Source organism: Lepisosteus platostomus, chromosome 8, assembly GCF_059453375.1.
Source record: "Lepisosteus platostomus isolate fLepPlt1 chromosome 8, fLepPlt1.hap1, whole genome shotgun sequence".
NCBI lineage: Eukaryota > Metazoa > Chordata > Actinopteri > Semionotiformes > Lepisosteidae > Lepisosteus > Lepisosteus platostomus.
The window spans coordinates 31,622,491-31,650,438 of NC_142618.1; the positions used below are offsets into that span (position 1 = coordinate 31,622,491).

Here is a 27,948-nt window from a genome sequence, read left to right on the forward strand (position 1 = left end):
CCAGAATTTTACAAGTTTCCCTATTAATTGTATTTTAGCATGATTTTTGTGTCAAGGTGGCTTCTAATGTTTTAGCTGGACTACAACAGAGAAACGGGGCGGCTGGGACTGTCATATTAGAAAGAGGTGTCAGTGGTGACTTTCTAAATGAGACCAGTATTTACTCTGAATATTTTCCTCAGCTCTTTAGCAGTTCATGACCTGCTTGTACTACAGAAGGCAGGGTAAGAGCGGTGGAGTGAGGCGCTTTACAGAAATGTCCTGTAGGGGTTGCTGTCCCTCTGCTAACAAGACAGTCGCTAGTCCTGCCCGAGTCATCGGAATGTCTGGAGTTGGGGACTAAGGAAAAACTTGGTAATTTTATGTTTCCTTTTCAGAAATCTGTGTATTCTCAGGGTATTTTTTTATGCTGGGACGTGCAATTATTTTATTAAAAACTGTAAGCCTGCTGATAAAAAGGCAACATCCGTAAGCCTTTTAAAAAGATTCGTACGGGTATTTTTGATAAATAAAAATATGAAAAGGCATCGCTTTGGCGTTTCTGTGGTCTTTACCTCTACACATTTTTGTGGGTAGCAGCACCCAAAGTCACAAACATTATTGCCACATTCATACAGTAACAGTGACCCCCAGATATTAATAGTAAAGGGAGAGATGGCAAGGCACTTAAACATCCACGATAGTCACAAACAATTGATAAATAAGGCCCACTTAAAATATTGAATACTGTACTGATTTCTCAACAATTTATTCAGTTCAAACAGGTTAATGAGAATTATCGGCTTTTACATTAAAATAGTTTTTGTAAATGTACTGTAAAAAGTGATCATTTGTATTCTGAAATACCAGGTTCGCCTTCATGAGCAAAACTACACAAAGCCAGACCCGATGCTGGGTTGAAGTAATATGCAACGCTATTATCAGAAAGTGCAAACGTTATTTTATGTGTAGCAGTCGGGTTACTGCACTACTGCAGCTCAATCAAATGGGGCTCTTTCGTCGGTTCCCTTTTCTATTACAGGAAAGTGAAACTCAGATTATTCAGAAACGACACGGCTGTCACGCAGAATAAACGCACTCCCTCCCCGTTCTTCAGTTCCACCGCGGTGCCGCTCGGTTCTCTGCCGCCAGTCAGTCTTGCGGACCGGATGAGCCCGTTCCTCCGCCCCGCCGCCTTGGCTGCTCCTGAATTCGGACCCGACCTCCGCGGAGCTCGGTTTGCAGGCAGGACGCAGAGAGGGGGAGTACCCGCTTCCTGCTCTGTGATAGGAAGTCGCTGTTCGGATTAAGAAAGGCGATCGGAGATGAAACAGCACCTTTCGATGTACAGATAAACAAATCACCCGACGGGCTGGATTAGTTTGGACTGGACCATCCAACCGGCCGGGCCTCTGTGCTACTGAGACTCCTCTGTCTCACCCCCCGCCTGCTGGCCCGGCGTCATGGCGCTGAGCTCGGGCGGGTGGGCGCACACCCCACCGCCCCGGACTCCCTCTCCCCCGCTCCCCGGGCCGGTGGGTGCTCAGGGCGGCTGCAACACAGTCTTGATGTCGGTGCGGGTGTCGGTGTGTCACTCCGGGATCCGACCACTATGTCTTCCCGGAGCTGGGGACGAGTCTCTGCGCTTGCAACTTAGCATGGATCCGGGCCGGGCCGGGGAGTTCCGGCTGGCCTTGCGGGATGCCAGCGCCTCGGCAGCTGGCAGGAGTGTGGTAAGACACCAGGGAAAGTGCAATGCGGGTCGGGGAGAGTCGTAACACTCTCTTTTATTCACAGGACTAGCTGTTATCCTTTCTGGGGTTGCAGAAAAATATACAACGAAATGACAGTTGTAGACTGACGAGTGCAAGGAAATGTGGATGACAACCACTCTGGATTTAGTTATAACGTTGATAATATAAAATAATTATTGATACTTTTGCTTCTTTTAGTAAATCTTGTGTTGTTTTTATGTTTGTTGCGTTGTCTAACTGCGAGTGGGTGACTGCTGTGTTTGTTTATAGTTAGGAGGCTCTGAAGTATGAGTGTTCGTAATCTTTATGGACTCATTGTGGCCGTGTGAATGTGCACCATCACATCAATGATGCCATACTGGTCATGGGACGCCAATGAACTAGTTTATTTAGCAACGATTCTGTCTATTTGTATTTACAATGCGCGCTTCGTAAAGTCCCCAATTTAACCAGTCTTGTCAGGAGCGGGCCGCTTAGCAAGTCCCTGGTTGTCAAACAAATGGACCTCCGAGCAGCTGGGAATTTTGCTGTAAATTCTCTGAATTAAGTGTTTGACAGCGACTTTCCGCTCGTTAAATGCGAGCGCGTAACGTTGCATTGTTTGACGTTGTTGGAATTAATTTAGAGTATGTTTTGACGCTAAGGCCTGAATGCAAAAAAAGGTTTAACCAGCAAGCAGATCAGTTACAGGCAGCAGTCAGCACCTGTGCCCAGTTGAAACTAAAAGTAGCAGACAGTGTTCCCCCGTGACCAGAGAACCGCTGGTTTAGTGTTTTTAACTGGGAAACAACTGGTCAAAGATACGCCATGTGACACAAAACAAACACGGAAAAGTAAAGCGCTGCTATGTACTATGAACACGAGAATCAATGTGTTGTGTCAAAGTATTGCTGCCATTATTAAATAAAACATAAACTCCTGTTGCTGGTAGCAAAACGTCTCTGTATTTTTATCTACATGTCATTATGAACTCTGAATTACTGCAGAAAACGTTTATTTTTTCAATAAATCCATTAGTGTTGACTTTTACAATGTTGACAACATCATAATACTATGTAGGTCTACAGATATTATACTATATATGTGTCTTGATTTTCTTGAGAACTCAGGTTTTAATTTTCAAATCAGTTAGTTCTCCAAGCTCATCGCACCCTCAGGGTTAAATAGGCTGTTATCACAGGGATCTATTCAGGAGTGTCCGTATCACTCAGCACTCAGAGGACCTTGTGATTAGCGTTTGGCCAGGCCTAGGCAGTCTTATGGTGCCCTGATTTCTATTTTAGTGTTGGCCTTGCACTGAGCATGGGTACCATTTTTACATGGACATGCAGCAGCCATGTTTCAGATGTTGCTTGTTTGCTTGCTGGCAGTTAACTGACCCAAGAATCTCAAAGAGGCTTTTGTCTGTGGTTTGGTATGTATATAGCCACTTTGCATCACATTGCAAAGTTCTTCAGAAGAGACCCCCATCTAAACCAGCAATCACAAACTGAAGGGGGACAGGCCAGATTCTTGTTTATTCAGGATGTTGACCTGATTGTGGGATTATTGGTGTTTGTGCCCTGGGGTCATTAATACCCATAAACTGGGTGGCAATTTGTCTTAAATTCCTTCTGGAGTTGCTGAGCTTCTGAGACCTGACCAGGTCAAGGCTCAAGCAAGGCAGCAGTGATTAACACAGGAAAGTTGGTTGGCCTGCTTGACATCAGACACTCATTACAAAGTCAGGCTGCTTTGTTCAGATAGATTACACCAGATTGCATCAGACTCCTTCAAACTGCCCTCGTGTTCTAGGTGGTATTTGTATGAATGTCATTTTGAAAGACTGACTGTCTGTCTGAGTCACGTGTCTGCTGACTTCCACTCCTCACTTTCTTTCACTGGCCCTTCCTTGCCCCTCTCTCTTCCAGTCCATCGTGGAGTTTGACCTGCGGGACGTGCAGTACGAGGTCAAGTCACTACGCTGCCACGAGCTCAGCCTGGTCACTCCCCCCCACGACCGCATCACCTTTAACTTCCGGGACGAGCGTGAGGCACAGGAGTGGGCCACTGTGGTGACGTCATCGCTGAGGGAGGCGCACAGAGGTCAGTATGCCCCCATCTGATCTCGATTTTCTCCCTTCCTTCTGCTTCTTCCTCTGTTGCTCTTGGTCTCACATGGCCTGTCTTTGTCCCTCTCTGTTTCTCTGTCTTGCTTTGATTCTGAACCTGTCTCTGACCCATTCTCTTTCATGGTCCCCTTCTCTCTTTCAATCGCTTTAAACTCAACATTAATTATCCAAACCCGTTTTTTTGGATTTTGCACTGTTCCAGTTCAGCTTTCAGGTTTTTCACCTTAAAGGGCTAGAGAGGCTGATTGATCTCCTCATGTTTGTAACTTTTCTTCTGCTTCTCTCTTTCTACTTAACCTTTATTGACATTTACTTACAGATATTGTTTTTGATTTTAACTGATAAATGGTCATGAAACATCCTATGACGGAAACAAAAAAGACTGAAAACAGTATATCGGTGCACATTCAACTATAGTGATGTGGGGGTTTTCCTTTTCATTAACAATCAGTAATTGTAGTGGTAAATTGTAAAAGTACTTGACGACTTTTAGGAATCAATCAAACGTGTAACCAAATTCAAATAAAGTAGAATATATTTGTGAAATGATGTGCTGTGATACAAAAGGCTGATCATTTACTCAGGGATTACAAATATCAGAGTTAATAACTTCAGAGTTAAAATACACATTGACAATAACGTGTGTTATGGCCTAGGTCATATGTTTTATTGGTCTCAAATAATTACATTGCATTAAGTTTCTCAGACACAAGTAAATATGCATTTAATGTTGTGAACTAAACATCAAACATGTTTGAAATAATTGTTCAACTCTCAAGAATTATAATGTGATTAAAAAGTTTTATACTCAAATATCTCTTGACCAAATTTGGTCCGGATGGTCTGTGGTCAGACTTGACAGCTCACTCGGTTCTGGCAGTATCCCAGTGCTGAGGGAAAGGAATAGAGTTTTGCTTTGCGTTTGGTCTCAGCAGCTAGTGTTGGCCTTCTGTCAGGTCTGCCATAAGTTAACATGGCTGAACTTTGGTCTTAAAATAAAATTGTCTGCAGAGTTTTCTTTTTGTGTCTGGCTGCAAGGTAGACAGGTAGTTGAGCTCTGTTCGTCCTGGTGCTGAATATTCCTGGATATTCAGGAAGTCCACAAAAAGACTCCCATCTGTCTTATTTTGTTCATCGGGTAAAAATAACAGTGTGTTCGCAAAAACAACATTTCTTCTTTCTCAGAAAGAATATCTTGGACAGAATTCTGTACTGTACAGACTCAATCTCTTGCTTTCTTGGAGAAATGTTTAAGTCTGGACTGCTTGCAGTGGCATGGTTGGAAAACTCAGATTGTCAGTTTAGTTGGGGAGAGATGAGGAGCCAGTGAGTTATTGCTTTTAAGGTACATACAAGTTGGTGATGGTTTTAGTACCAACCCTGGAGATCCGCCATTGGTGCATTTTTGGGTGATGAACAGTAAATTTGGACCCATGTTCTTGTAAAGAAACAGCCTAGAAACTTTGCTGGATTCCATCTGTGCTAAATACTGTTACACTGTTCAGTTCTGATACAGCTTTATGATGTCTCATGTCAGAGGGGCCTATTAGCATATTCCTGTGCCCTTACACAGAAAGGCACCAAGCTGCTTCGTCAAGGGAACACAACCATTATTAGAAATCTTTAATAACACCTAATCTTAAAAGAAATAATAGACCTTGTTGCTAACAACAAACTAAAGAAAACCACCCTAAAGGGTTATTGGGATCACATTAATTCCATACATTTTTTTCTGTTCAGTTTTAAAAGGGAACCATTTAGTTTGAATCCTGTACTGTACTAATCCTGTACTGGAAAGCTGAAGTCAAGCTTGTCTGATTTGAAAGCATTGGTTTAGTTTAAGTTTAGTTTTACTGTCCATTCACTGTGGAAAGTGGAAAGTGTTGAAACTCCAATAATAATAGTAATAATTCCTTAAATTTATATAGCGCTTTTCTGGACACTCCACTCAAAACACTTTACAGTTAATGGGGACTCCCCTCCACCACCACCAATGTGCAGCATCCACCTGGATGATGCGACAGCAGCCATAGTGCACAAGTGCGCTTACAACACATCAGCTATCAATGGGGAGGAGCAGAGTAATGAAGCAAGTTCATAGATGGGGATTATTAGGAGGCCATGACTGGTAAAGGACAGGAGGAAATTTGGCCCGTAAGCCGGGGTAACACCTCTGCTCTTTTCGAGAAACACCCTGGGATTTTTAATGACCACAAAGAGTCAGGACCTCAGTTTTACGTCTCATCCGAAGGACGGCGCCTGTTTACAGAATAGTGTCCCCGTCACTATACTGGGGCATTAGGACCCACATGGACCGCAGGGTGAGCTCCCCCCTACTGGTATCTCTAATACCTCTTCCAGCGGCAACCTTAGTTTTTCCCGGGTGGTCTCCCATCCAGGTACTGACTAGGCTCACGCCTGCTTAGCTTCACTGGGCTGCCAGCTGTTAGTTGCAGGGTGATATAGCTGTTGGCCAAGCAAACTGCTCCAGGTGAGATAATTACAAAAGGCAAAAATGAATAGTCCCACAAACACCCAAAGTGTGTACCCCTGATCACAATTCGCTGTGAAAAATGCTGTTAAGAAGATAAAAGTTTGCTGGGTAAAATATCTACTATGGTATTGTTGAACACCTGCAGTTTGAAAAACCCTAGAAACCTTGAATATCGACAGTGTATACTTCATGTTCACATGTACTTTTTGGCTGCATTGTGCAGCAATATTAGTGTGATGAAAAGCATTTATGATTTTATTCTTATTGACAATTTCTTACATATCTACTAGTTTTCTGCAAAAAACATATTGGAAAAATATAGGTCTAGTGCCAAGAGTTACATCTATAGGTTTAGGGGAACTATACTTAACTAGAAAACAAGTTACAACAAAAGTTGTAACAAAAATATAAGACTTTCTTGTAAACATTATGTGCACAACAAAATGATAAGATGTTTGTTAAATCACCCAGGAGCGTGTTGAGCTCTGTGATCACAGGTTCAAGCCTGGATCTTGTCACTGGATCAGGGCTCTCTGCTCCAATGTTCAGAGGTGTGAAGCTGGGCAGTTGGAGAAGTTTATTCTTTTATTGCTTTTCAACTGTTGCTGAAAATCTGATCAACACATTTGTATTCTCCTGAATTGACTACTGTAACACATCGCTTGCTGGGGTTTCTAAATCCACATTGAACTAACTCCAGTATGTCCAAAATTCAGCAACCTGAATCTTGACCAGGTCTAGAGCAAGTGATCATATTACTCCTATCCTTGTGTCCTTGCACTGGCTTCCTGTCCGGTTTCGTGATGGCTTCAAAATCCTCATGCTCACCTGTAAGGGTCTGCATGGCTTGGCACCTCAGTACCTGTCTTAGCTACTATCGTCCTTCTCCCCACCTTGCAACATTCACTCTTCTAATTCTGGTCTCCTATGTGACTCTAAGCCTGTCTGCACTCTGTGGGTGAGAGGGTCTTCTCCTGTTATTGGGAATCTCTAGGCACCTCACGATTCGATTCGATTTCGATTCAGGGTGCCACAATGTGATTATAAATCGATTCTCGATGCATTGAGATGTATTTTTTTCTATAGATGATGATTTTTTTTTCTTACTGTATGTCTGGAGTAGGCGAGACACGAGCTGCCATTCATCGGTTATGAAGTGCGTGGTAATAGTGATATAGGATTCTGTTGCAATGGACGTCCATGCATCACAGGTTATTGCCACCCTATGTGCTTTCTTCAATTATTCCAGAACTTGAGTTTTGGTGTCGTTGTAGGGTGTTGGTATTGCTGTTTCACTAAAGTGACACCGAGACGGTATGTTGTACCTTGGCTCCATTGTTTGCGACATTATGTGAAAGCCCGGGATTTCAACAATGGCGTAGGGGCGCAAATCTTTTGCGATAATACTTGCTATAGACCTGGTGATTCTCTTCACCCTTTCAGAACTATGTGGAAGCTTTGATGCTTGCTTGAGGGTTCTCTGTTCGGCAGCAACAAGAGCAGGCCGTTTTTCCTCCAACTCTGGATGGAAACGTGAAATGTGATTTCGCATTTCGTTGTGTTCCCGAAATATTTTATCTTGGTATGACACAGCTTGCACACCGTGTGGCTCTTATCCAGTTCATTTTTACCTTTTACTTAATAAAATCCAAAATGTGCCCATACGGTAGCTTTCCAAATGGAGGGTGCAGGCCGGAGTTTGTCCGTATTCATAAACCGGGTAGCTTAGCTTAAGCATGGCGCACTTGTTAACCTATACATCTTTACGTTTCACCATGCAATTAGTTTAGTCTTAAGCACAACAAACTAAACCATTATTATTTGTTCTATTTGTCCTTTATGTTACATTGTTTTTATCTGAAATGCTTAGTACTGTGCAGAGAATCACGATGCACCTATGAATCGATTTTGTTTCCCCACCCCTACCTGTTATGCTCCAAAGCTCTGGGACTCTCTCCCTAAGGATATCAGAGAGTCACTCTCCCTGAACTCCTTCAAATTTAGACTTAAAACCTTCTTCTTTAGAAAGGCCTTTACTGAACTGGTTCTGTTATTTACTCTTCTGCTCCTACTGTATTCAGATGAGCTTTGAGAAGCCACCTTTATAGGTCCAATATAAAATAAAGTTTATTATTAAGTCTGTCCCCATCTTCCTTGTTCTACTTTGGGTGTGGAGTTTGCAGACATCAGCTGACAGATGAAAAATCACACAGTTGACAACATAACACGCTGATCCATTCCTTGAAGTGCATGTGATCGGCCCTGAGAATTTGTGTATTTTGTTCACCGCAGCAGGAGGTGACTCTGGGCTTCTGGGACTTTCTGTGGCCTCCAGACTGAGGGCTGTGAAGTGCACTGGCTCAGTGTCAGGATCTACTTAAAGATCATTACTGTAAGATGAGCTTGCATCTGGCCATGGTCCCTTAGCTGAGACAGAAGCACTCAAGCTTGGTTTGAAGTTTTGAATTCTAGTACCCGTCGTCCAGGTATGCTTTTGTGTTTCTCTCACGGATGATTTAAAGCTGGTGATTGTGTCTGCCCTGCAGGGCCTTAATAGCTCAGTTCAGTGAGTGAAAGGTTAGCTGACTGCCAGGATATGGATGTTTGTTTTTTTCTGCTGTGTGTGCTGTGTGTGCTGTGTTCAGCAGGTGTGAAGATGGCATCAGTAAAGGGGGTTCCCAGTGTTTAGACCACCTAAACCAACCACTTACCTATCTTCCCCCCTGTCCTCCTCTCTCCTGCTATCCCAGTGGCAGACAGTTCCTCCCAGACCCCAGAGGAGAGGCAGCTCCACCTGGAACCCCTGGAACCCACAGCGTCTGTTACCCTGCCACGCACAGGTGAGTGTTGCCCTTTTTCACACCTCAGTGCTCAAGCAGTTGTGACGTTTCCCTCTGTTTCCCTCTCGGGTGCAGGTCCACATCCCCTTACTGTTCTCCCCTGTGATGATTCAGCTCAGTTTAGAACGGCTCCTTTAGTGGAACAGGTTAGAAATGCTTTTCTAAAGTGTATTTAATCACAGATTATAATATGGGACAGGCAGACAATCGGGTGGTGCTTTATTATGTCACCCTGCAAGCCACAACTGGCAGCTCACTGAAGCTAAGCAGGTGTGAGCCTGGCCACTACCTGGATGTGAGACCTCCTGAGAAAGCTAAGGTTGCTGCTGGAAGAGGTATTAGAAGGGCCAGTAGGGGGTGCTCACCCTGCAGTCTGTGTGGGACCTAATGCCCCAGTATAGTGATGGTGACACTGTACTGTTAAAAGATGCCATCCTTTGGATGAGACCTATCTGTCTAGGATCTGGCTTCATCGCTTTGTTCTCCTCCCCACTGATAGCTGATGTGTGGTGAGTGTTCTGGCGCACTATGGCTGCCGTCACATCATCCAGGTGGGGGCTGCCCATTGGTGGTGGTGGAAGAGAATCCCCATTACTTGTAAAGCGCTTTGAGTGGAGTGTCCAGAAAAGTGCTATATAAGTGTAAGGAATTCATTTTTTAATTTTATATTCTCAACGTGCAGAGTCTTGCAGTTGAGTTATTTTAAACAGTAAATGTAAGTTCCCCTGCCAATGTGGAAGCAGCTGTCCATAAAAGTAGAAGTACTATGAACTGCCATTCTGTGCTGGACACATGCAGCTTGAGCTTCTGACAGCACTCTTCAAATATTATGACAGAACAGGGGGAGAGCTATTGATTGCAAATATAGATATTTAACAGACAGGACAGGCCTCACTTATAAGTTACTAATAAGAACTCTTACAATTATGAGGATGGACTCACTGTGAGCTTTAATAAGTAAAGATTACTGACCTGTCTTTCTGCCTGTGCAGGGACTGTCAAATACCTTCTGCCTAGTCCTGTATGGGAGTTTGATATAGCCAGTTGTTTATTTAATGAAGTTAATAAGCTTTTAACCAGACAGCAGAAAACCAGTCAGCATCAAGAGCTGGTTTTATGGAGGTTGTGAAAGGCTGGCCTTTAAATAGCTGTGACATTTTGGAAGCTGGGAACACAGACCCATGAATGACAAGCTCCTTTTCCTCTATGCTCCCCTCTCCCCTGTTTTTGCAGAGGACCTGTGTATAGAACTGGCCACAGCAATTGAGGGCGGCGACACCAGCTCAGCCTCCCAGTGCGCAGTGTCACTGGCCCGGCAGCAGGCAGAGCTCACAGTCCGACTCCGAGAGAAGAGCTACCCGGACACCGAGATCAGGTGAGAGAAGCTGAGAGGCATGTGGGAGGTAAGAGTGGAGGGCATAATGGGTAGTACAGGTTGGAAGCCTACAGGGCGAAGAGGGGTAAGAGAGTATGAGAGAGCAGGAATGATTGAAAGGAGATGGGAATATCACGGATGAATCTTATGAATTGAGGGAGAGAGTCTTTATTATCCCCAAGGGGGCAATTTGTTTTCCAGCAGCAGTGTTGGTGTACAGGCGGACAGAAAAAAAACAACAGTAGACATATTTGCAAAGAAAATCAAGTGTTAAACAACTTTAAAGCTACAGGTATGAATCAGAGTTTAAACCTGTTTGTTTTGGAGTTGGGGAGGCGGTATCTGCGTTCTGACGGGAGTAACTGGAAACTATTGAAGAAGGGGTGTGAAGGATCGTCACAGATGGATTTTGCTTTACGCAAAACACATCTATGATAGATGGAGGAGAGGGCAGGAAGATCAACACTAAATGACATCTGACATATTTTCACAAGGCTGCCCAGTTTGTCTTGCCTCTCAGATTCAGGTTGCCAAACCAGCAGATCAGGGTAAAAGCTAGAACACATTCAAGGAAGGACCGATAGAACAAAATCAACAATGAATCATCGACTTTAGCTTCCTTAAGAAGAAAAGATGCTGTTATCCTTTTTTGAGGATCAAGTCAGCATTGGCTTCAAAATTTAACTTGGAGCCTTGAATGGTCCCTAAGTACTTGTATTGTCCTACTAGCTCCACTGAATCTCCCCCGATGTTAACATTACTTTCTCTTACTCTCAATATAAAAGAGTTATTGTCGGACAAAGGGATAGAGCAGTGTATCAACAGTGTCCATGGCGGTTTGAAGGTGGTAGAGAGGAATAATTAATAATTGTGTTTATATTGCATTTTTCATTCTGAAGCTTTTTACATCTAGAAGGAGGTATGTTTCATCTATCACTGAAGGGCAGTACCCACTTGGGTGAGGCATGGTTGCCATTATGTGCCAGCAGTGCCACAATACAGCAAATCAGATGGAGAAGTGTGAAATTACTTTATCAGCTGAATTAAGGTGGGATATTAGTGAGTGAAATGTGCCCAGGTTACTGTGGTAGGCACCCATTCTGGTTCATATTTTAAGGTGCCATGGGACTTTTAATGGCCAAGTATTCAGCACCTCAGTTTCATGATTCATTCAAAGGAAGCTTCTATAGTGCCGTCTCTCTGGATTCAGGCATTACGTTTTTGGAAATTCTGGTCCAGAGGCACAAGGGCCACCAACTCGACTTATACAGGCGAGTGCATCAGCTGTCTCCCTGTGAGTCACTGAAGGAGGAATGAGAGACGATAAAAGGAATATGTGCTGCTGCTATATACCAACAGCTAGAGTTGGATACTAACAGTATCTCTCTCTCAGTTTGAAGGTAGCAGTGGAGGACGCTTCCTCTTCCTGTTGTGTCACAGTGAAAGTCTTCCCTCACATGACCATTACCTCCCTTAAACAGCAGGTGAGACTAGAGCCCCCTTTTAGTCGGTTTCTGTGTTTGTTTCCTTCTATGGGTTTCGGTCTCTCACCCTTTATCACAGTCTTTGCTTTTTTTGTACAATTATACTTTCTTGACTTTCTTGTTTTAAACGACTATAAACTTGACTATAACGAAACACCAGTATTTTCATCTAATAATTGTCATATTTTAACCTGTTTAGTTATTCAGAATGTGTGACCACTTAGCAATTTAAAGTATTTTTAAACTTTTTTAAACTGATATCATGACTGCTATACACCAAGATTTGGAAGTTCAATATTTGATAATGTGAGCAGACAGTGAGTGACCATAACCCTCTCTTTTTTCACCAAAGGAAAATAAGTATTTATTTCACTGTGACTTGAATGAGGATTAATACAAAATAATGAGGTAGTCAACAGTTCTCATGAAATGGAGATGATCCTCAACCTTTAATTAGATCAAGAAAGCAGATAGCAGTTGTCAAAAGTGGTTTAAACAAAGCAGTTGTCTTTAAGAGGTATTTTTTTACAGTTTATTTGTGAACCAATAAAAATAATTGAAAGAAAGCAGCCTTCTGCTTACTTCCTGTCTCCATTTCTGTCTACTTGTCTCTCCCTCTTCACTGTCGGTTCCACTCTCTCTCACCTCTCACAGGTCTTTCTGGACTATGGGTTTCACCCCCGTGTGCAGCGCTGGGTGATCGGTCAGTGTCTGTGCGCAGACCAGCGCACTCTGGCATCCTACGGCGTCCGTCGTCATGGTGACACGGCCTTCCTTTACCTGCTGTCTGCACGCCACGCTCGACTGTCGCGCCAGCTGTGCCAGCAGGACCAGGAGAGCGCTCTGCTCACCAGTCCCCCCTCCAGCAATGGCCTGCCCCCGCAGGACTGGAGGGGCTACAACACCCTGCCGGCCCGGTTACCACACAGCACTGGTACGGAGGGACTGACTGAATGGCAGAGCACTGACTAAATGATGAGGTTTTATGTTTGACGGACTGATACTTCTCTCTCTTCATAATACACTTTTCTGTCTCCCTGGTTACTTCTCTATGTATCCATAGGTCAAGAGTGACCATGATAATGGGAGACTGTTATGGTAAAGTTTATAGTAAACACTTTCCGGAAAGCAGGCTTCTAAAGAAATGAGGGCTGCTATTCATCGACTGTTAACTAGATCTTTGGTCATTTACCTAAATGGGAATATTATTGAATCGGCTAGATTCAACTAAAGATTGTTGTGAAAATATGGTATATTAGAGGTAAAGATTGATTCTACAGTTGAAAGTTGTACAAATCCAAGAAAATGCCAGCATTATGATTAAGAACCTGTTCATATGCAGGGTGTTGGTAAGGTTTAGCAAGTATTTGTGTAGTATTTGCAGTTTTTTTTTAAATGTGGGGAGGTACAAACACTGTAGTAGTGGCACAAGAAATAGCAGAGGATCTTGGATCCAAGTCTCTCTGAAAGGCACATACAGAGAGAATAAGGGCATTAGATTTGAGTCTATTCATGATAGGGCAGAAACCTGAGATATTTTAATGCTGATAAGTGCAAAACAGTTAATACTGGATTTGAAGCATCAACCTGTGAGAAGGATTTAATTCAGTGTTGCTCTTTCCTAGACAATGTACTTTGTTCTGTATGTTAGAAGATACTGCTGTTGAGGAAGGAAGCTTTGAAATAGCTTGTGGTCCCAAGCTCAGATCAGGTCAGGCAAAGCTAAAAGGGCAAATTAAATCTGTTCCTTCTTCAACAGAGGCAATTGTGAATACTTGTATCTAATTCCAAGGGGTATTGGCAAAGGTCACTCTGATCTGTGCAACAAATTGACATTAAAGGGGAATTGAAGTCCCAATTTCTCTGGAACAAAATAAATTGATGTCATTGCAAAATTTTACAAATTCAGAATTAAGTACAAAATCATGTTGTTGCAAACCCCTGGTCTCTCCACGGGGAGCGAGAGTTCACACGAATTGTGATGTGAAGTATCCCTTCCTGCTCATTAGCCACTGTAATAACTAATGCAATGTGATGTACGAGCAAATAAGTACAGGTTGTGTAGCAGAAATTTAACTGCAGAAATGCTCCAACGTGACCTGTACGCAGTTGACGAGTGAGATGTATTTGTCAGCAAGACTGCCTCAAAGTTCAGAGCAATATTTTGAGCAGATTAAAAGATGTATTCGTAAGCCTGCTTGTGTACAATGGGATAGGGCAGCTTCAGCTCAGCCGAAGTTTGGTTACCTCGTTCTGAATTCCAGAATGTGGTGCTGCACATTCCTGAAACTTCTGTCTATTTTGTGATGTAAATTGGAGGATTTACACATTACTGTCTACATTTCACTTTTATTGTGGTCTGAAATGCACTCATCATTTCTGATTCTTTCTAACCTCGAAATATAAATATAGCGTTGCATTTCTCCTTTAAGAGAATGATTCACTTTTTTTGCTTTAGATAGATACTTTATTGATCCCGTGAGGGAAATTGCAGTGCAACAGCAGCTTAACACAGTCGACACAAAACAGTGTAACAAATGATACAATAATAATAATGCAATACATACAATACAATACAATCAGTACAGTGAGAAGTGCACTAAGAAGAGTTACTCACAGTCCAGAACATACAAAGAACAAACCAGAAGTGATGTGGGGGACAAGAACACATTGATGAGCCATGTCATTTATTCCCTGAGATCACTGAGGACATGGCTGAGTAATGTTCTGGAATTTCTTAGGAACGAGGAACCTGCTAATGACATTTATTTTCATTTTCTGTCTGACTTGCTGTGAACAGCTGCTGTTCATCTCCCTGTGTTTATCTGCCGGTAGCTCTGTGTTGGTTTGTGTACAGAACGATATTGAAATGTCAGTGTCTCTTGTCCGAGTTTTGTGATTGGGAGTTAGAGTAGGGAAAGATGTTTATTGGCTTCTGATGGATGTCTTATCTCTTTTGGTTGGCTGTGCAGGTGGAGGGGGTGGGACAGACCGGATGGGCATCGGTGACATCAGAGATCTGATTAATCTGGAGATGCTGCAGCTAAATGAGGCACTGAGCAGCAGCACAGCTAACTCTGCACCAAGCAACACACAGGTAGTGTGCACTGCCAATACTGTGTCAGCCTAACACAAGAGCGCAACAGTACCACCTTTGTGTGCATGGCCATGTTTTTATGTCAGGTTTAAGGAGCAGTGGAATTTTATGTAGATTTTTATGTTTTACTTAAGCTGCTGTTAATATCCTACTAAAAGGGCTTGTGTCTGTTGTATACAATGGAATTATTTTCAAGTGGAACAAGACATCCTTACGTTTTGCCTACTGTCCAGTGTCTGTAATGTTTCATCGTGTAAAATCAAGCAAGGATTTATTCAGAACAATTGGATATATGTGAATTCTAACCCTGTCTTCACCATTTCCCCTCTTCCTCTGCCCTACTCCTACTCTTTCATCTGCTCTGTCTGCCCTTCTCTCTGTGTACTCGCTATGCCTCTCTTTCTTTACCTTTTCCACCTTCCTACCTCTCCCTCACTCTCTCAACCCCTCCCCCCCTCGCCCATCGCAGGCTGGCTGGTCATGTCCTTCCTGTACCTTCATCAACAAGCCCACGCGACCGGGCTGTGAGATCTGCAGCTCAGATCGGCCCGTAGGGTACGTGGTGCCAGGGGGGTACCGCCCAGACCCCGAAGAGCTGCACCGCATCCAGCAGGAGAAGGAGGCAGTGAGACAGTACCAGCAGGTAGGACAGACTGACACTGAGGCACTGAGGAACTGAGAGACACACACTGTCACGCTGACACAGACAGACACACTGCCACACTCACAGACATAATGGGCCGCAGACCAGATAGGTTGATTCGCAGACACCCAGGGCAGACGGACACACCAACATGACAAAAATAGTCAAATGTACTCGTGTGCAAAGGGCAGACAGACAGAACCAGTAGCAGCAAAAGTGTAGGGAGTGACTGCCCGGGCATGTAGAACAGACTGTTTGCTGTCGTGGCTCTGCGCTCTGCTTGGGGGTGGACTGTTGTCTTCTCTCTGCACTGCTTCAAATCGACAGGCAGCTAGTGTGTCAGCCAGATGGTCAGTGAGTGTCTCAGTCAGTGGTTCAGTCAGTCTGTCCACAACGACATGTCTGAAACACGGGGTCGTGGGCTTGTCATGTGGATTTTCTTGGTGTACGTGTTCAGACAGAGCAGATGTCTGGGAAGAGGGAGAGGGGACTCTATGGACACAGGTGGACAGAGGAAGGAAGAGAACAGCAGGGAAAGGTGTGTGAATGTCAGCAGGATAAGGACAGAGAAGAAGGGGGGCAGATGAGCATGTGCAGAGGCACATGGTTAGGGATAAGGGGGCAGACGTGTGGGGTACAGACTGTAGGATTGTGAGTTAGGAGGACAGAGAAGCATGGGAGAAACTTGGGGATATGGCAGCAGTAAAGGACAGGAAAGGGACTTGAACAGAGAGATAAGGACACAGATGAAAAGCGAGACGGAGATATAGACGGGGGTCAAACGTAGGAAGAGGGGATAGGGACGTAGCATAGACAAGGTGGAGGGGCATCAAGGGCCAGACGGAAGGACAGGTAGGGTGTAACTGAGCCTGGGACGCTCCCTCATGCTGACCTCTCCTCTCTCTCTGTGTTTAAGGAGAAAGGGAGAAGAGAAGAAGTGCTGGGGGGCGCCGCCACACAGAACAACGCCCTGCTGCACAATCTGAACCTGCCCCCGAGTCTGGACTACTGACACCATAACCAACTCTTGACACACCACTGACTGGCCCACACTCACGCACAATGGGGGCTCCCGGACACCCAGACCCCAGGAGTCCGGGACACTCCGAGATAGGAGATGTTTTCAAAGCAATTGAATCAATCTGGGTGTTAAATCTTTGCAATATTAATTTTGCTCTTTGCTGCTAACCAGATACCTATACCAAACATTTTTTTTTCACTTGTTCCTATTTTAAATTATTTGTTAACCTTCTGTTAATTGCCGATTAACACTGCAGAGGCAGTATTTGATCGGTATTACGTTACGAAACGAAATCTGTGCCACTTACGGAGCTATAGGAACATGCCATATAGTAAACCTTAAAATATGACCTACATTTATTTTTAATTTCACAAAAGACTTTGATGTTGTCTAGATTGTTTGTGATATTTTCTGATTAGAAGACGCCTCCAGTGCAGGCAAGGATTATTCCTCAGACTAAAATTTCATTGCTTCGAGTTAGAAGGACAACTTTAAAATCCCAACCTGCGTTATTGCGATGTACGTTTGTGGGAGCAGGTTGCAGGCCTTCACACAACCCTGTACAACACATCCTGAATCCGCTTTCTGACTGGACTGCTGCTACATGGCATACTGTTGTACTTACCACACACACTGACACACACAGCATACTAACATCAGAAACAGCAGAGCCATGAGAGACACCTGCACGGCACCCCCTGCTGCACACTGCCTGCATTGCCTGCTTTACAGACATTTCTGCAGAAGGGGTGCAGCTACCAGCAACAGGATTTTAAAACGGTTATATTTTTAAAGTATTGTATTTTTTATTATGAATTGTATTGTTTATGTTGTGTAACTAAGTGGTGTCCTAGTGCGTTGGGATCACAGTTTCCTGCATAGTGTTAACAGTATGAATTTCTTTGCTCAAGTACAAGGAATTATCATTGTTCTAATGGTGAGCAAAAGCCAGACGATATTTCCAAAGTTGGTTGACTTGAAAACATTTAATTGCTATATTCACTTCCTGTGTTGTCCCTTTCAAAACTTGCACTTTGACGTGTCTGGAATTTGACTGCTTTAAGAGAGCACCTTTATGCCCTTGAGCAGAAAATAACTGAAAAGCACCCTGTAATTGTGAATAAATTAATAGTTTTGAAATATATAATAAGTTAACTCAGATTCTTAATTGGTATTGGTGATAATGAGCAGAGTGTTGTAGCAGACTTGGGTGAGCCATTATTCTAGGGTCGTTCACCACATCAAGGGTTCTGTTCACAAATGCACTGGGAAATCTCAAAACCATTATGTTCTGTGAGGTCAAAGGATGACTCTGTGATCCCTGTCTCTGTATGGGCATGCCTCTAACCTCGTATTGTTTTAAGACCCAGTTCCCTCAGCTTAAACTAACATAGAAGAGCAAGAAAATGTTTTGGCACCATTTTCATCCAAGTTCTATCCGTCTTTTTGTTTGCTTGTTTTATTCAGAATTGGCACTTGGTCTGTTTTTCACGAGTCTGTGAGGTTTGGAATATTTTGTAAATGTCTATCCTGAAATTGATTTATCTACCTGTTCTCAGACATACAACAGATGGTGTATGGGAACAGTGCACAAACAGAGCATTATGACAATAACAATAACACACGTTACACAGCAGTGTGGACAATGAACTATTTCTGGCATGAACAGATTGTTAATATTCCGCTTTAAGGGCTTAAAGGTATCATACGTAAAATGTTTATTGAAAAATCATAGGGGCAGAGAAAACAGATTGTCTAGTAAGTTAAAGATCTGTGAAATGCATTTAGTTTTTTTTACATCTGTAATTCTGGACACTTTGAACAGACGGATTAAATCTGCTAAAAGTGAGTTTTGTCTGCTAAATCAGAAATATTGGATTTTCCCAGCAATAACCAGAAAATGCACAAATAAAACAAGGTAAAAATACTGTAAGTACTGTATAAGTTTAAAATCAAAGGTGCTCTATAGGGGTAGGTCAATAGTGTAAAATGGATGTTTGTGTTTTGTATGCTTTAGTGGATTATATACAGTCTATTTATTACACATGAAATAAAAAGCTTGTATATGATAAAAAGACACAGGAACACTTTTAATGATAATGTGATTGTAGTTGTTGAAAAATAAGTCAGATGAACCAATAGGCATATATGTATGTATATATGTCCAGCAATCTTATTGTTGACTCCAGGTTGTTTGCCCATTAACTGCGACTACAATGTTTCACTCTTTCCTTAGAAACAAGTAGCACCTGTTTTTTGGCTAGTGTCAGGCTGTTTTAAACCTTGAGGAAGGGAACAGTTACTTCACTTAGCTACAGCCTGGACACAATGCTCTGTTTCTCGTTCTCTCATCTGTCAAAAGTAAGAAACCTTTTGCTTTTCTGGTTAGTGCCATTTCATGGGCCATATATCTCAGGGACGGGGGTAAGGAGGGCCACATCTGTGGTCAGTGTTTTTCTGTGCCAGAGATCATTGTGCCACACTGTTCTGTCACTAGCTGGGTCATTTTCCTTTCTTCTCTCATACATTAGTACTTTGCACAAAGGGTATTGGGAATATAGAACAGGCTACCCACTCATGTAGTCAAAATCCCCCCAGAAAGCCAAAACTGACTTCTTTCAAGAATCAGCTGGACGCGATCATCAAATGAATTTGTCCCTAACTACCAGTTGAGCTGGATGGGCTCAATGGCCTAATCTTATTTGCAATCTTTATTATGTCCTCAGGCTGCAGGCTAATATGGTCCCTTCCCTAGCACTTCTGTATTATCCCTCAAGTTTTTCACAGATTCATATCTTGGGATTTTTTCCAGCTAACACTTCATAATTTAAGCATCTATATTGAATAAGATCAATGAATTAAGCAGTTAGTTAACTGGAAGGCTGTGGGTTCACATCGCAGGGATGCTACTACACTTGTGCCCTTAAGCAAGAAGTTTCACCCACTTTGCTTCAACAAGATGCCCAGCAGTATAAGTGGGTACAAATGTAACATGATTTGGATTAGAAGCACCATCCAAACTATTAATATAAATAGTAGGATCAGGCCTCTCCAGAGGGCTGCAGTGAAAGGGCCACTGTTTCTTGAAGCAGGGCCCTACTGTGGCACTTCCCCAGGTTACAGCGGTGTCCCTAAGAGCAGTGGGGGTCTCTCGTAATGCCCGGTGTGTCCCCTAGTGTGTGCCCTGCTGTGGAAGGTGGCAGGGGTATGGAGGAGCAAGAGGCTTTACCGCTCTCCACAGTGGGGGGCATCAGTCCTGTTCCTTTGTGATGGAGGCGTTTCAGTGTTGAAACAGCACCTCCAGGGGAGGAAGAGCTTCCTGTTCCTAGTCTGTAAGAACCTCTTCTGCTTCCATTTTGTATTGTTCCAATGGAGCACCTAGTTAACTGAACCTTCACGTAGGTTGTCTTAATTGTTTCGCAGTTCTAAATGGTTTTATATCTCAAGATACTGACAAAGTGTATTAAGTGTTTTGAAAACTTTAGCAATCTGCTGGAACTGTGTCTGGTTCTGCATGGGTCTACTACAGCCAGACTGCAGGCGAATGAATACAAGAAAGCCACTGTTACGTTCTCTGTATTAAAGTGAAACTTGTATTTAACTGTAAAAAAATATTGTCTAGAAATAAAGAGACTTATTTTAAAACTCTTGCCTTTATATGTTATTCTTCCCTGCCCTGTGGCTGGGAGGAGATGCATATTATAAAAACTGCATTAAATGTCGGTTCGTAAAATGAATTGGAGCACCAGCATCTGTTGTCTGGTTTGCACAGAGCGCCAGGGTCATCATGGGAGCTGTGCCTGGCTTCACACCCGCAGCGCCTGCCCGGGGCTCAGTGTCCTGGTCCAGGAAAGCTGTCGATTTTTTTAGGTTAGTCACTTCAGTGGCTAAGAGTCCTAGCAATTTAAACTTAGTAGTTCAGAGCAGTAATTGACACTTTTTGTTGAAGTGTAATCAAGAAGATGCTCTAGCAGACCAGGCTCTTGGAACGAGATACCTGACCTAGAGTACAGGAATATCCAGATTTATGAAGGATCACAAGATGGGTGTTCAAACTTGCTTGTTTATTGGGTTGTTAGCAAATTATTGATCTCTCCTTGAAAGACCTCGCAGAATGCCACGCATAGCTTGATGTGGAGCCCCAGAATATCCCACTGCATATAGGACAGGTGGTCAAACACCAGATCTCTAGGGGGTTCATAATAATAATAAGCTGCTTCATCTGAAGTTTAAACTATCATCAATTACTGAAACAAGGCATTTGTGACAAAACTCTAACAATAGGTTGGATAAGATGTCTCATTTAGATAATAAAAAACATGCGCACACACATCTACAGGACAGTCTGACTGCAGGATTGGAGAGCGGTGGCTCTGTGGCTAAGGATCTGCGCCTGTGGCTGGAAGGTTGCTAGTTCAAGGTTGCTGAGCAAGGCCCTTAACCCCAACTGCTCCAGGGGTGCTGTATAATGGCTGACCCTGCACTCTGACCCCAAGCTTCTCTCCCTCTGCGAAAAGACTAATTCCTAACGCAAGAAATTGTATATGGCTAATAAAGTGTTTTTATCTTATCAGATACAGTCTCTTCTGGTCGATTCCAGTCAAGGACTGGGTTCAGCTGACTGATTTTGATTATCAAAGGCTTCCACAGGGAATTGTTTTTGAAGGACCGTTCCTGGATAGGGCTTGAAGTGGACCATGTGTATTGTACACCCTTCAGAGTGGTAGCCTTTAACTCTGACCTCTAACCCCTGATCTGTGTCCCTGTCACACAGGTGCGGGAAGCGGAACGACAGAGGAACTTTGCAAGGCTAGTCCAGACTGATTCCCAGGACTTGGTGCCAAACCGGGAAAGTGTGGAATGCCGTATCTGTTACCTGGAGTTACAGCCTGGAGAGGGAGTACTGCTGAGGGAGTGTCTGCATTGCTTCTGCAGGTGAGAGAATGTTCTCCCTCACTGAGAGATTGTGTTTGAGTTGTCCATCTTCCTTATGCCTTTCAAAAATGTTTCTCTTTTCCTCTTTTCACTTTATTTTTCCAGGAAAGGCTCTTGGTTTCTATTAGCAGGGATCCTGATAATGGAATAGCACAGGGGACAGAGGAATGGGGAGAAAGTCATTTTGATTCAAAGTCACTCAACAGTTTTCCACTGTGTTTCTCCATCTCGGTCTTCAGCATTTTTTTCCTCAATTTCTTTGTACTAGGCTGATCGCTCCCCGTCTCCTGTTCTTCTGTCTTGTTTCCTGTGGCCCTCTTTGCCTGTCACACTCTCAATGTCACTAAATGTTCAGTGCATTATAATCTTATTGTTTACCATTGAGCGCATTAGTATCTCAGTGAGTTAGTGAAGTGAGTGTAAGTGAATAAGTGTTTCGGTGTGTCTGAGGATGATTTTGGTGCCCACAGAGATTGCCTGCGCTCGGTGATCCACGTGTGTGAGGACCCTGAGGTGTCCTGTCCTTACCGCGACGACGCCTATGCCTGTGAAAGCACCCTGCAGGAGAGAGAAATCCGTGCGGTAAGGCGTTGCATAAACACTTACCCCTCTTCCTGTGAATCTCTCTCTTTTTCTGTTTCTCCTTTCTGCCAACATCCCTCTCTTTCCTCACTTCTTTTTCTCTTCCGTCAACTCCAACCCTCTCCTCTTCTTCATTCCTTCCCTTTGCCCTTTTTCTTATTTGAGAGGATCACTCTCTGTTTCTCAGGCTGTTACAGGAGGTCACTTATGTGCCGTATGTGTGATGTTGTCCCTCTGAGAAGAAAACGTACAAGTTACTGGGCTGCAGCTCTATTCCTCCCCTATAAGAATTGGAAGCTGTTCTGATTCTGGCAGGTGTGGGAATTCTGGGAAAGGATTTTGAGGAAGAATGTTTCTCTAATCCCTGAGTATTTTTTCACAGTCTAGTAAGAGCACAGCCTGTCCTCTCTGGGAAGCCAGGTCTGCCTTTGTCACCCAATTTACGTGGCCTGGCTGTGTTAGAAACATAGAGCCTGTATTTCATCAGGGTCTGTTTCTCTGTTTCACTTTGATCTCACCCTGATCTGGTAAACAGACCGGGATTTAATAAAGAGAGAGGGATCCACAGAGGGTTTATTTCCGGATTAATTGGAATTCTCCAGAGTCTTTTTAGATCAGTAGTAGTAGACTAGTGTTTATATCTGGAAACTGGGTGCCAGTAGGACTCGGAGTAGTGTCCAGGGCTAACTGTACTGCTTCAGTGGTGCCAGAGACTGCTCTGAGTGAGACAGCAGGATCATGTTCTTTGCGCTGTGTAGTGCGATGCCAGGAGCTGCAGGTTGTTCCAACACCTCTTCCCTTCTCTGTCTCTGCCAGTTGGTGTCAGCAGAGGAGTACGAGCGCTTCCTGGCACGGGGCTTGGCTGTAGCGGAGTGTCGCAGTGAAAGCAGCTATCATTGTGCCAATCCGGACTGCCCTGGCTGGTGTGAGTACGAGGACAGCGTCAACACATTCAACTGCCCCGTCTGCCGGAGGACTAATTGCCTGCTCTGCAAGGTGATGCATGCTCTGCTTATGCAACTTATGAACACTCTTCAGAAAAGACACACACTGCATTAACCCTGCAGCCAGTTCAGTGTTTATACGTTGAACACATGATGTATAAACACATCACATCAGCACACAAGCTTCTAGATACTGATTCAAAGACAGCAAGAGCCTGATGCTCACCCTCTGTAACCCTCTCTTCCTCTTTTTTTCCCAGGCAATCCACGAGGGGATGAACTGCCGGCAGTACCAGGACGACTTGGCAGTGCGCGCAGTCAATGACTCTGCAGCCCGGCGCACACGGGACCTGCTGAGAGTGAGTCTGGCTGACAGGACCATAGTGCTCTGACTCACCGCTTCTGTCTGACTGCCTGTCTCTCTCGCTGACTCGTCGCTTCTGTCTCACTGCCCGTCTCTCTTGCTGACTTCACGCATCTGTCTCACTGCCTGTCTCTCTTACTGAAAGACCATTGCTCTGTCTTGTTGGTTGAATGTCTCTTTCTATTTGTTTTACTAACATATTGACACTCTGTGCAACAGGGATTATTTTTGCACCGAGTCGGTTACAAAAAGTGATATTACCTCCATGGGCCCTGGAGATCGAGTTCTCCCTTCATGAAGTTCAGCCTTTTGGTATAGTAGAATTCTTTGCTGTCTAAGGAGTATGTGGGGTTGTGTTGAAAATCCTTTTTTGGGAAAAACTGTTCTCATCACAGTTTAACTCTCAGTGCCTGGGTGTTGATCTGTAATAGACTACCTGTCTGTGAGAGTCTTGCTAACTGCCTGTCTCTCTGTGCTGCTGTGCATCTATACGAAAACTGTCAGCCTATCTTTCTGTTTGTTTCTGACTGTAACTCTGGCTGTCTTTAACTCCCTCTTCCTCTCCCCCCAGTCTCTGGTCCAGACGGGGGAGGCCATGCACTGTCCACAGTGTGGGATCATTGTCCAGAAGAAGGAGGGCTGTGATTGGTTGCGCTGTACTGTCTGTCACACTGAGATCTGCTGGGTCACCCGGGGACCACGCTGGGGGCCAGGGGTGAGGGCTGACTCTTCTCGTTTCTGTGTCTGTTTACCTTCCTTTCAGCCTGTCGAGTATTCTTTGGAAGCATAGGTATGACCAATAAGACTTCTATGACAACCTGTTCCCATCTGGTGTTTGAATTTAATCCAGTTCCATACATAATGATTTCATTACAACATTTTCTTATACATAGATTGCCAGCACTAATAAACTGCTATTAAAACATTCATAATAATACACTATTCAGTGCCATAAAGCAGGGGGAATAGATTCAGGTCCTTTTGCTTGGATGTATTTTTTTAAATTTAGAATCTCCAGTTATTTGATTGGAATTGAGAATTGTATAACCACACACAGAGGAATGTAAAGGCAGACTCAACCCTTCTTTCAACCCACTCATCTTCTAGCATGTCACGGGAAATGCATTCCTGTAGAGGAAGTTTAGAGCTGGTTGGAGGAGTGACACATCCGTCACCATCCCTGAAAACCTGCAAGTGCTCAGGCATAGAGATTGCCATCTCAGACAATCTTGCTCAGCGCCACCCAGCCAACTATGAAGATCTCAGTCACAGTCCGCTAGTGCCATGACCCAGGTTAAACCCTACAATAATAAAGCTCAGCCTGCTGTCAGACAAGCGCCTTTACTAGTTGAGCCACTTGTGAGATCTCAGAATTTATTTTTAAATGCAGAAAGATAGTCTTATACAAAAGAAATCCACATGCAGGAGATAAGACCTATAGTCCCAAATTTCTAAACTTTGTGTACGAAGTGTATACTGTTTAACATGAGTACTGTATAGTGTCACATTACAAGTGAATATATTCTCTGGCCTACATTTTCAGTGAATACCAAGGCAAATGAAGTGTCATGAGGTCATGAAGATCATGGCAGAGCTTTCTTGACTAAATTGAGAGCCTGAGAGTAAGAGTGTACTTCTGTAGTGAAATAGGTAGATATGTTTACTACTGTTTCAAAAACATTAATCATGTATGGCAGCTTTGACAAAGGTTTGACATTTTCCAATACTTTTTATAACTTCTACTGTCTAGCAAACAGCTGCTTATACAACAGTAAATGTACTCAAATATACCAGGGCATTAAAACAGCAACAAGTCATGTAAAATATAATGTTGTGGTTTTAATGCCTTTAATCCCAAAGTAAAAGGCATTGATTCACTAAAAATGTAGTTCAAATTGAATGAAGAATGTTGGGATGAAAAGCAAATTGAAACAATTCTGTTCTGTGAATAGTGTGAAACTATCCTTATCATGTGTGTGAACTGAATAGAGCAATGCAAGTTTCAGGATGCAGGAAGACACGGAACAGCACAGCATGGATTTGGCATGAGTTGATAACGGAAGTCCTCCGGAAAATCAGAGAGAAACCTGTATAGCATACTTCTGAAGAACACATTGCCAATAGCTCTTTTATACACTTCCTGTGGAAGTAGTCCATCTGTTGCGTTGCCTTATAGGGCAAGGCAGGAAATGTCATGTCAGGACAGACTGGTTATTTCGGACAGCAGGACACAAATTCCACAAAATGAAAGTCCAGCTGTGTAACATTCAAGGGCCCTGCTCAGCCTGCATAAAGATCCCTCCATACCACAACAGTTGGACCGCCTACTGTCTCAAACATGAAGGAAAGTAAATTCAGTCTAATCCCTACTCAAGTCACTTCTAATCTCTACTCAAGTAACACTGTTACTGTTCAGTGCTAGTTACAATGGCAACAGCCAGAAACAATTTCTAAACAAGCTTTCAACAAAAAAAAAAACTCTTCCCCTACCCAGACAGCAATAGGGACAAACAAACATGAGCACAACAAGAGTGGAAGGAGTGATTTTTATGAACATGGGGAAGAAGATAAAACAATACTGCACCTAGGTCTGGATTCAGATCAATCCCAAAAGCCTCCATTCTATTATTCTGACAGTAATGCTTGTGGTAAGATACAGTACATCACTTACAGTAATAATGGCAGTGTTACAAGACAGATCAGTAACACTGCAGCTGAAATACAAACACTGAACTGATTCCAGGGCAGTAGCAGTCTTGAGCAGTAAAAAGGGCTGACAGGTAATTTACTGCTTGTGTGTAGTTATTGAATGTTATACTTTTGATTATGTGTTTTGAAACTAAACCATCAATATTGCATTTCTTTGGACAAGCAAAATGTTAATGAGCAAATAGGCAAGCAATGAAAATGAATCATGTGAATCATGTGTGCTTGCTTAAATATTAGCAACTAATAAAATTACTTTAATTAAATCAATTTTCTAACCTCTTAATCCAATACAGGGTTGCAGGCAAACCAGAGCCTATCCCAGCAACCAATGGCCACAAGGCAGGATACACCCTGGCCACTCCAGTCCATCATAGGGCAGGCGCGCACACACACATACACACTAACTCCACGCAGAAAGAACCCCAGGTCAGGAATGGAATCCAGGAGGGCCCCAGTGCTGCACCACCATGCCTCCCTTACTTTAATTCATTTTACAAAATATGTTTTTATGTCAGATCTGATATAGAAGGAACTGGTCCTTAACAGTTAGGAAACAAAACTACACAAGTCCTCAGCTGGAAAATTTTTGGGAACCACTGAATTAGAACAGTATTTTGCGAAGTTGACATAGCATGTACTAACAGGTGGAAATTGACCCTTTAGTACATGCTATGATTAAATACCATTACATAATACCATTACCATATAATGTATGTATACCATTATATACATTAAATGTTATTAAAAAAGTTTATCAGTGAGCCACTACTTGATGCTTGTGTTGCAGGGCCCAGGAGACACCAGTGGAGGGTGCCGCTGTAATGTCAACAGGAAGCGCTGTCACCCCGAGTGCCAGAATTGCCACTAGTGCCCCCTGTGGTGGGCCACTGCATTGCATCTGAGGGAGAGCCTGTAGGGAGGAGAGGAGAGTGTGTCCATTACCCCTGCAGGGCAGAGGAGGGAAGAAGGCGTGAGGGAGGTGTGTTTGTCAATCATACTGCAATCTGTTCTTTACATGCCCAGTACTGCTCCCAAACTGTTCTCAGGGCCGAGACAGTGAATATATACTGTGCTATTATAAAAGGCTCAGGTCGAATTAAATGCATGGACGCATAAATCAGTGATTAGTTAACTGCTTCTGCCTCTAACAGTGTAATAAACAGCAGTTGCCCTAAATATAACACACTGTATATGCTGGATGGATTAAGTTAATGAACACAGGATTGTATGAATGCATTTCCAGAATATGCCGACTGTGGTGCCACTGTGATGTATCATTCATGTCTCTTCTGGCATGGTCTGTCAGACTGTCAGAGATGTTGGTTTGTCTCCTGAGACACCCACAAATCCCGTTCCTCTAGGGTCACCAGTGCTTGTGAATTTTTGCCTGTAGCAATGAAGGTTATTGCTAAGGCCATCCTTTGCTCAAGACTGATAAGTCTTGCAAATTGTGCCTTATTTTCAATAAATAGTCATTATTCTGACAGCCTGAGTCCAGTTTTTTCTCTCTCTTACAATTAAGGCTTAAGGATTTTTTTAACCAGTGTTGACTATATAAAACACCCCCCTCCAAAGCAGTTTACATGTTACATTAAGGACCACATTGGCAGTAGTTT

The 27,948-nt window shown here is 43.4% G+C and overlaps 1 protein-coding gene across 1 annotated transcript; it reads left to right on the forward strand.

Annotated features, from left to right (window-relative positions):
• Window positions 1-987: 987 nt before the first annotated feature.
• On the forward strand, window positions 988-27,818 carry shrprbck1r (sharpin and rbck1 related). The gene is made up of 14 exons (XM_088643156.1): window positions 988-1,712; window positions 3,644-3,818; window positions 9,089-9,178; window positions 10,412-10,553; window positions 11,947-12,037; window positions 12,692-12,971; window positions 15,010-15,134; window positions 15,604-15,777; window positions 21,573-21,733; window positions 22,204-22,315; window positions 23,132-23,311; window positions 23,520-23,618; window positions 24,195-24,338; window positions 27,120-27,818. The coding sequence occupies exons 1-14, from the start codon at window positions 1,443-1,445 to the stop codon at window positions 27,198-27,200; spliced, it is 2,124 nt and encodes a 707-aa protein (XP_088499282.1). The 5' UTR covers window positions 988-1,442; the 3' UTR covers window positions 27,201-27,818.
• Window positions 27,819-27,948: the final 130 nt, after the last annotated feature.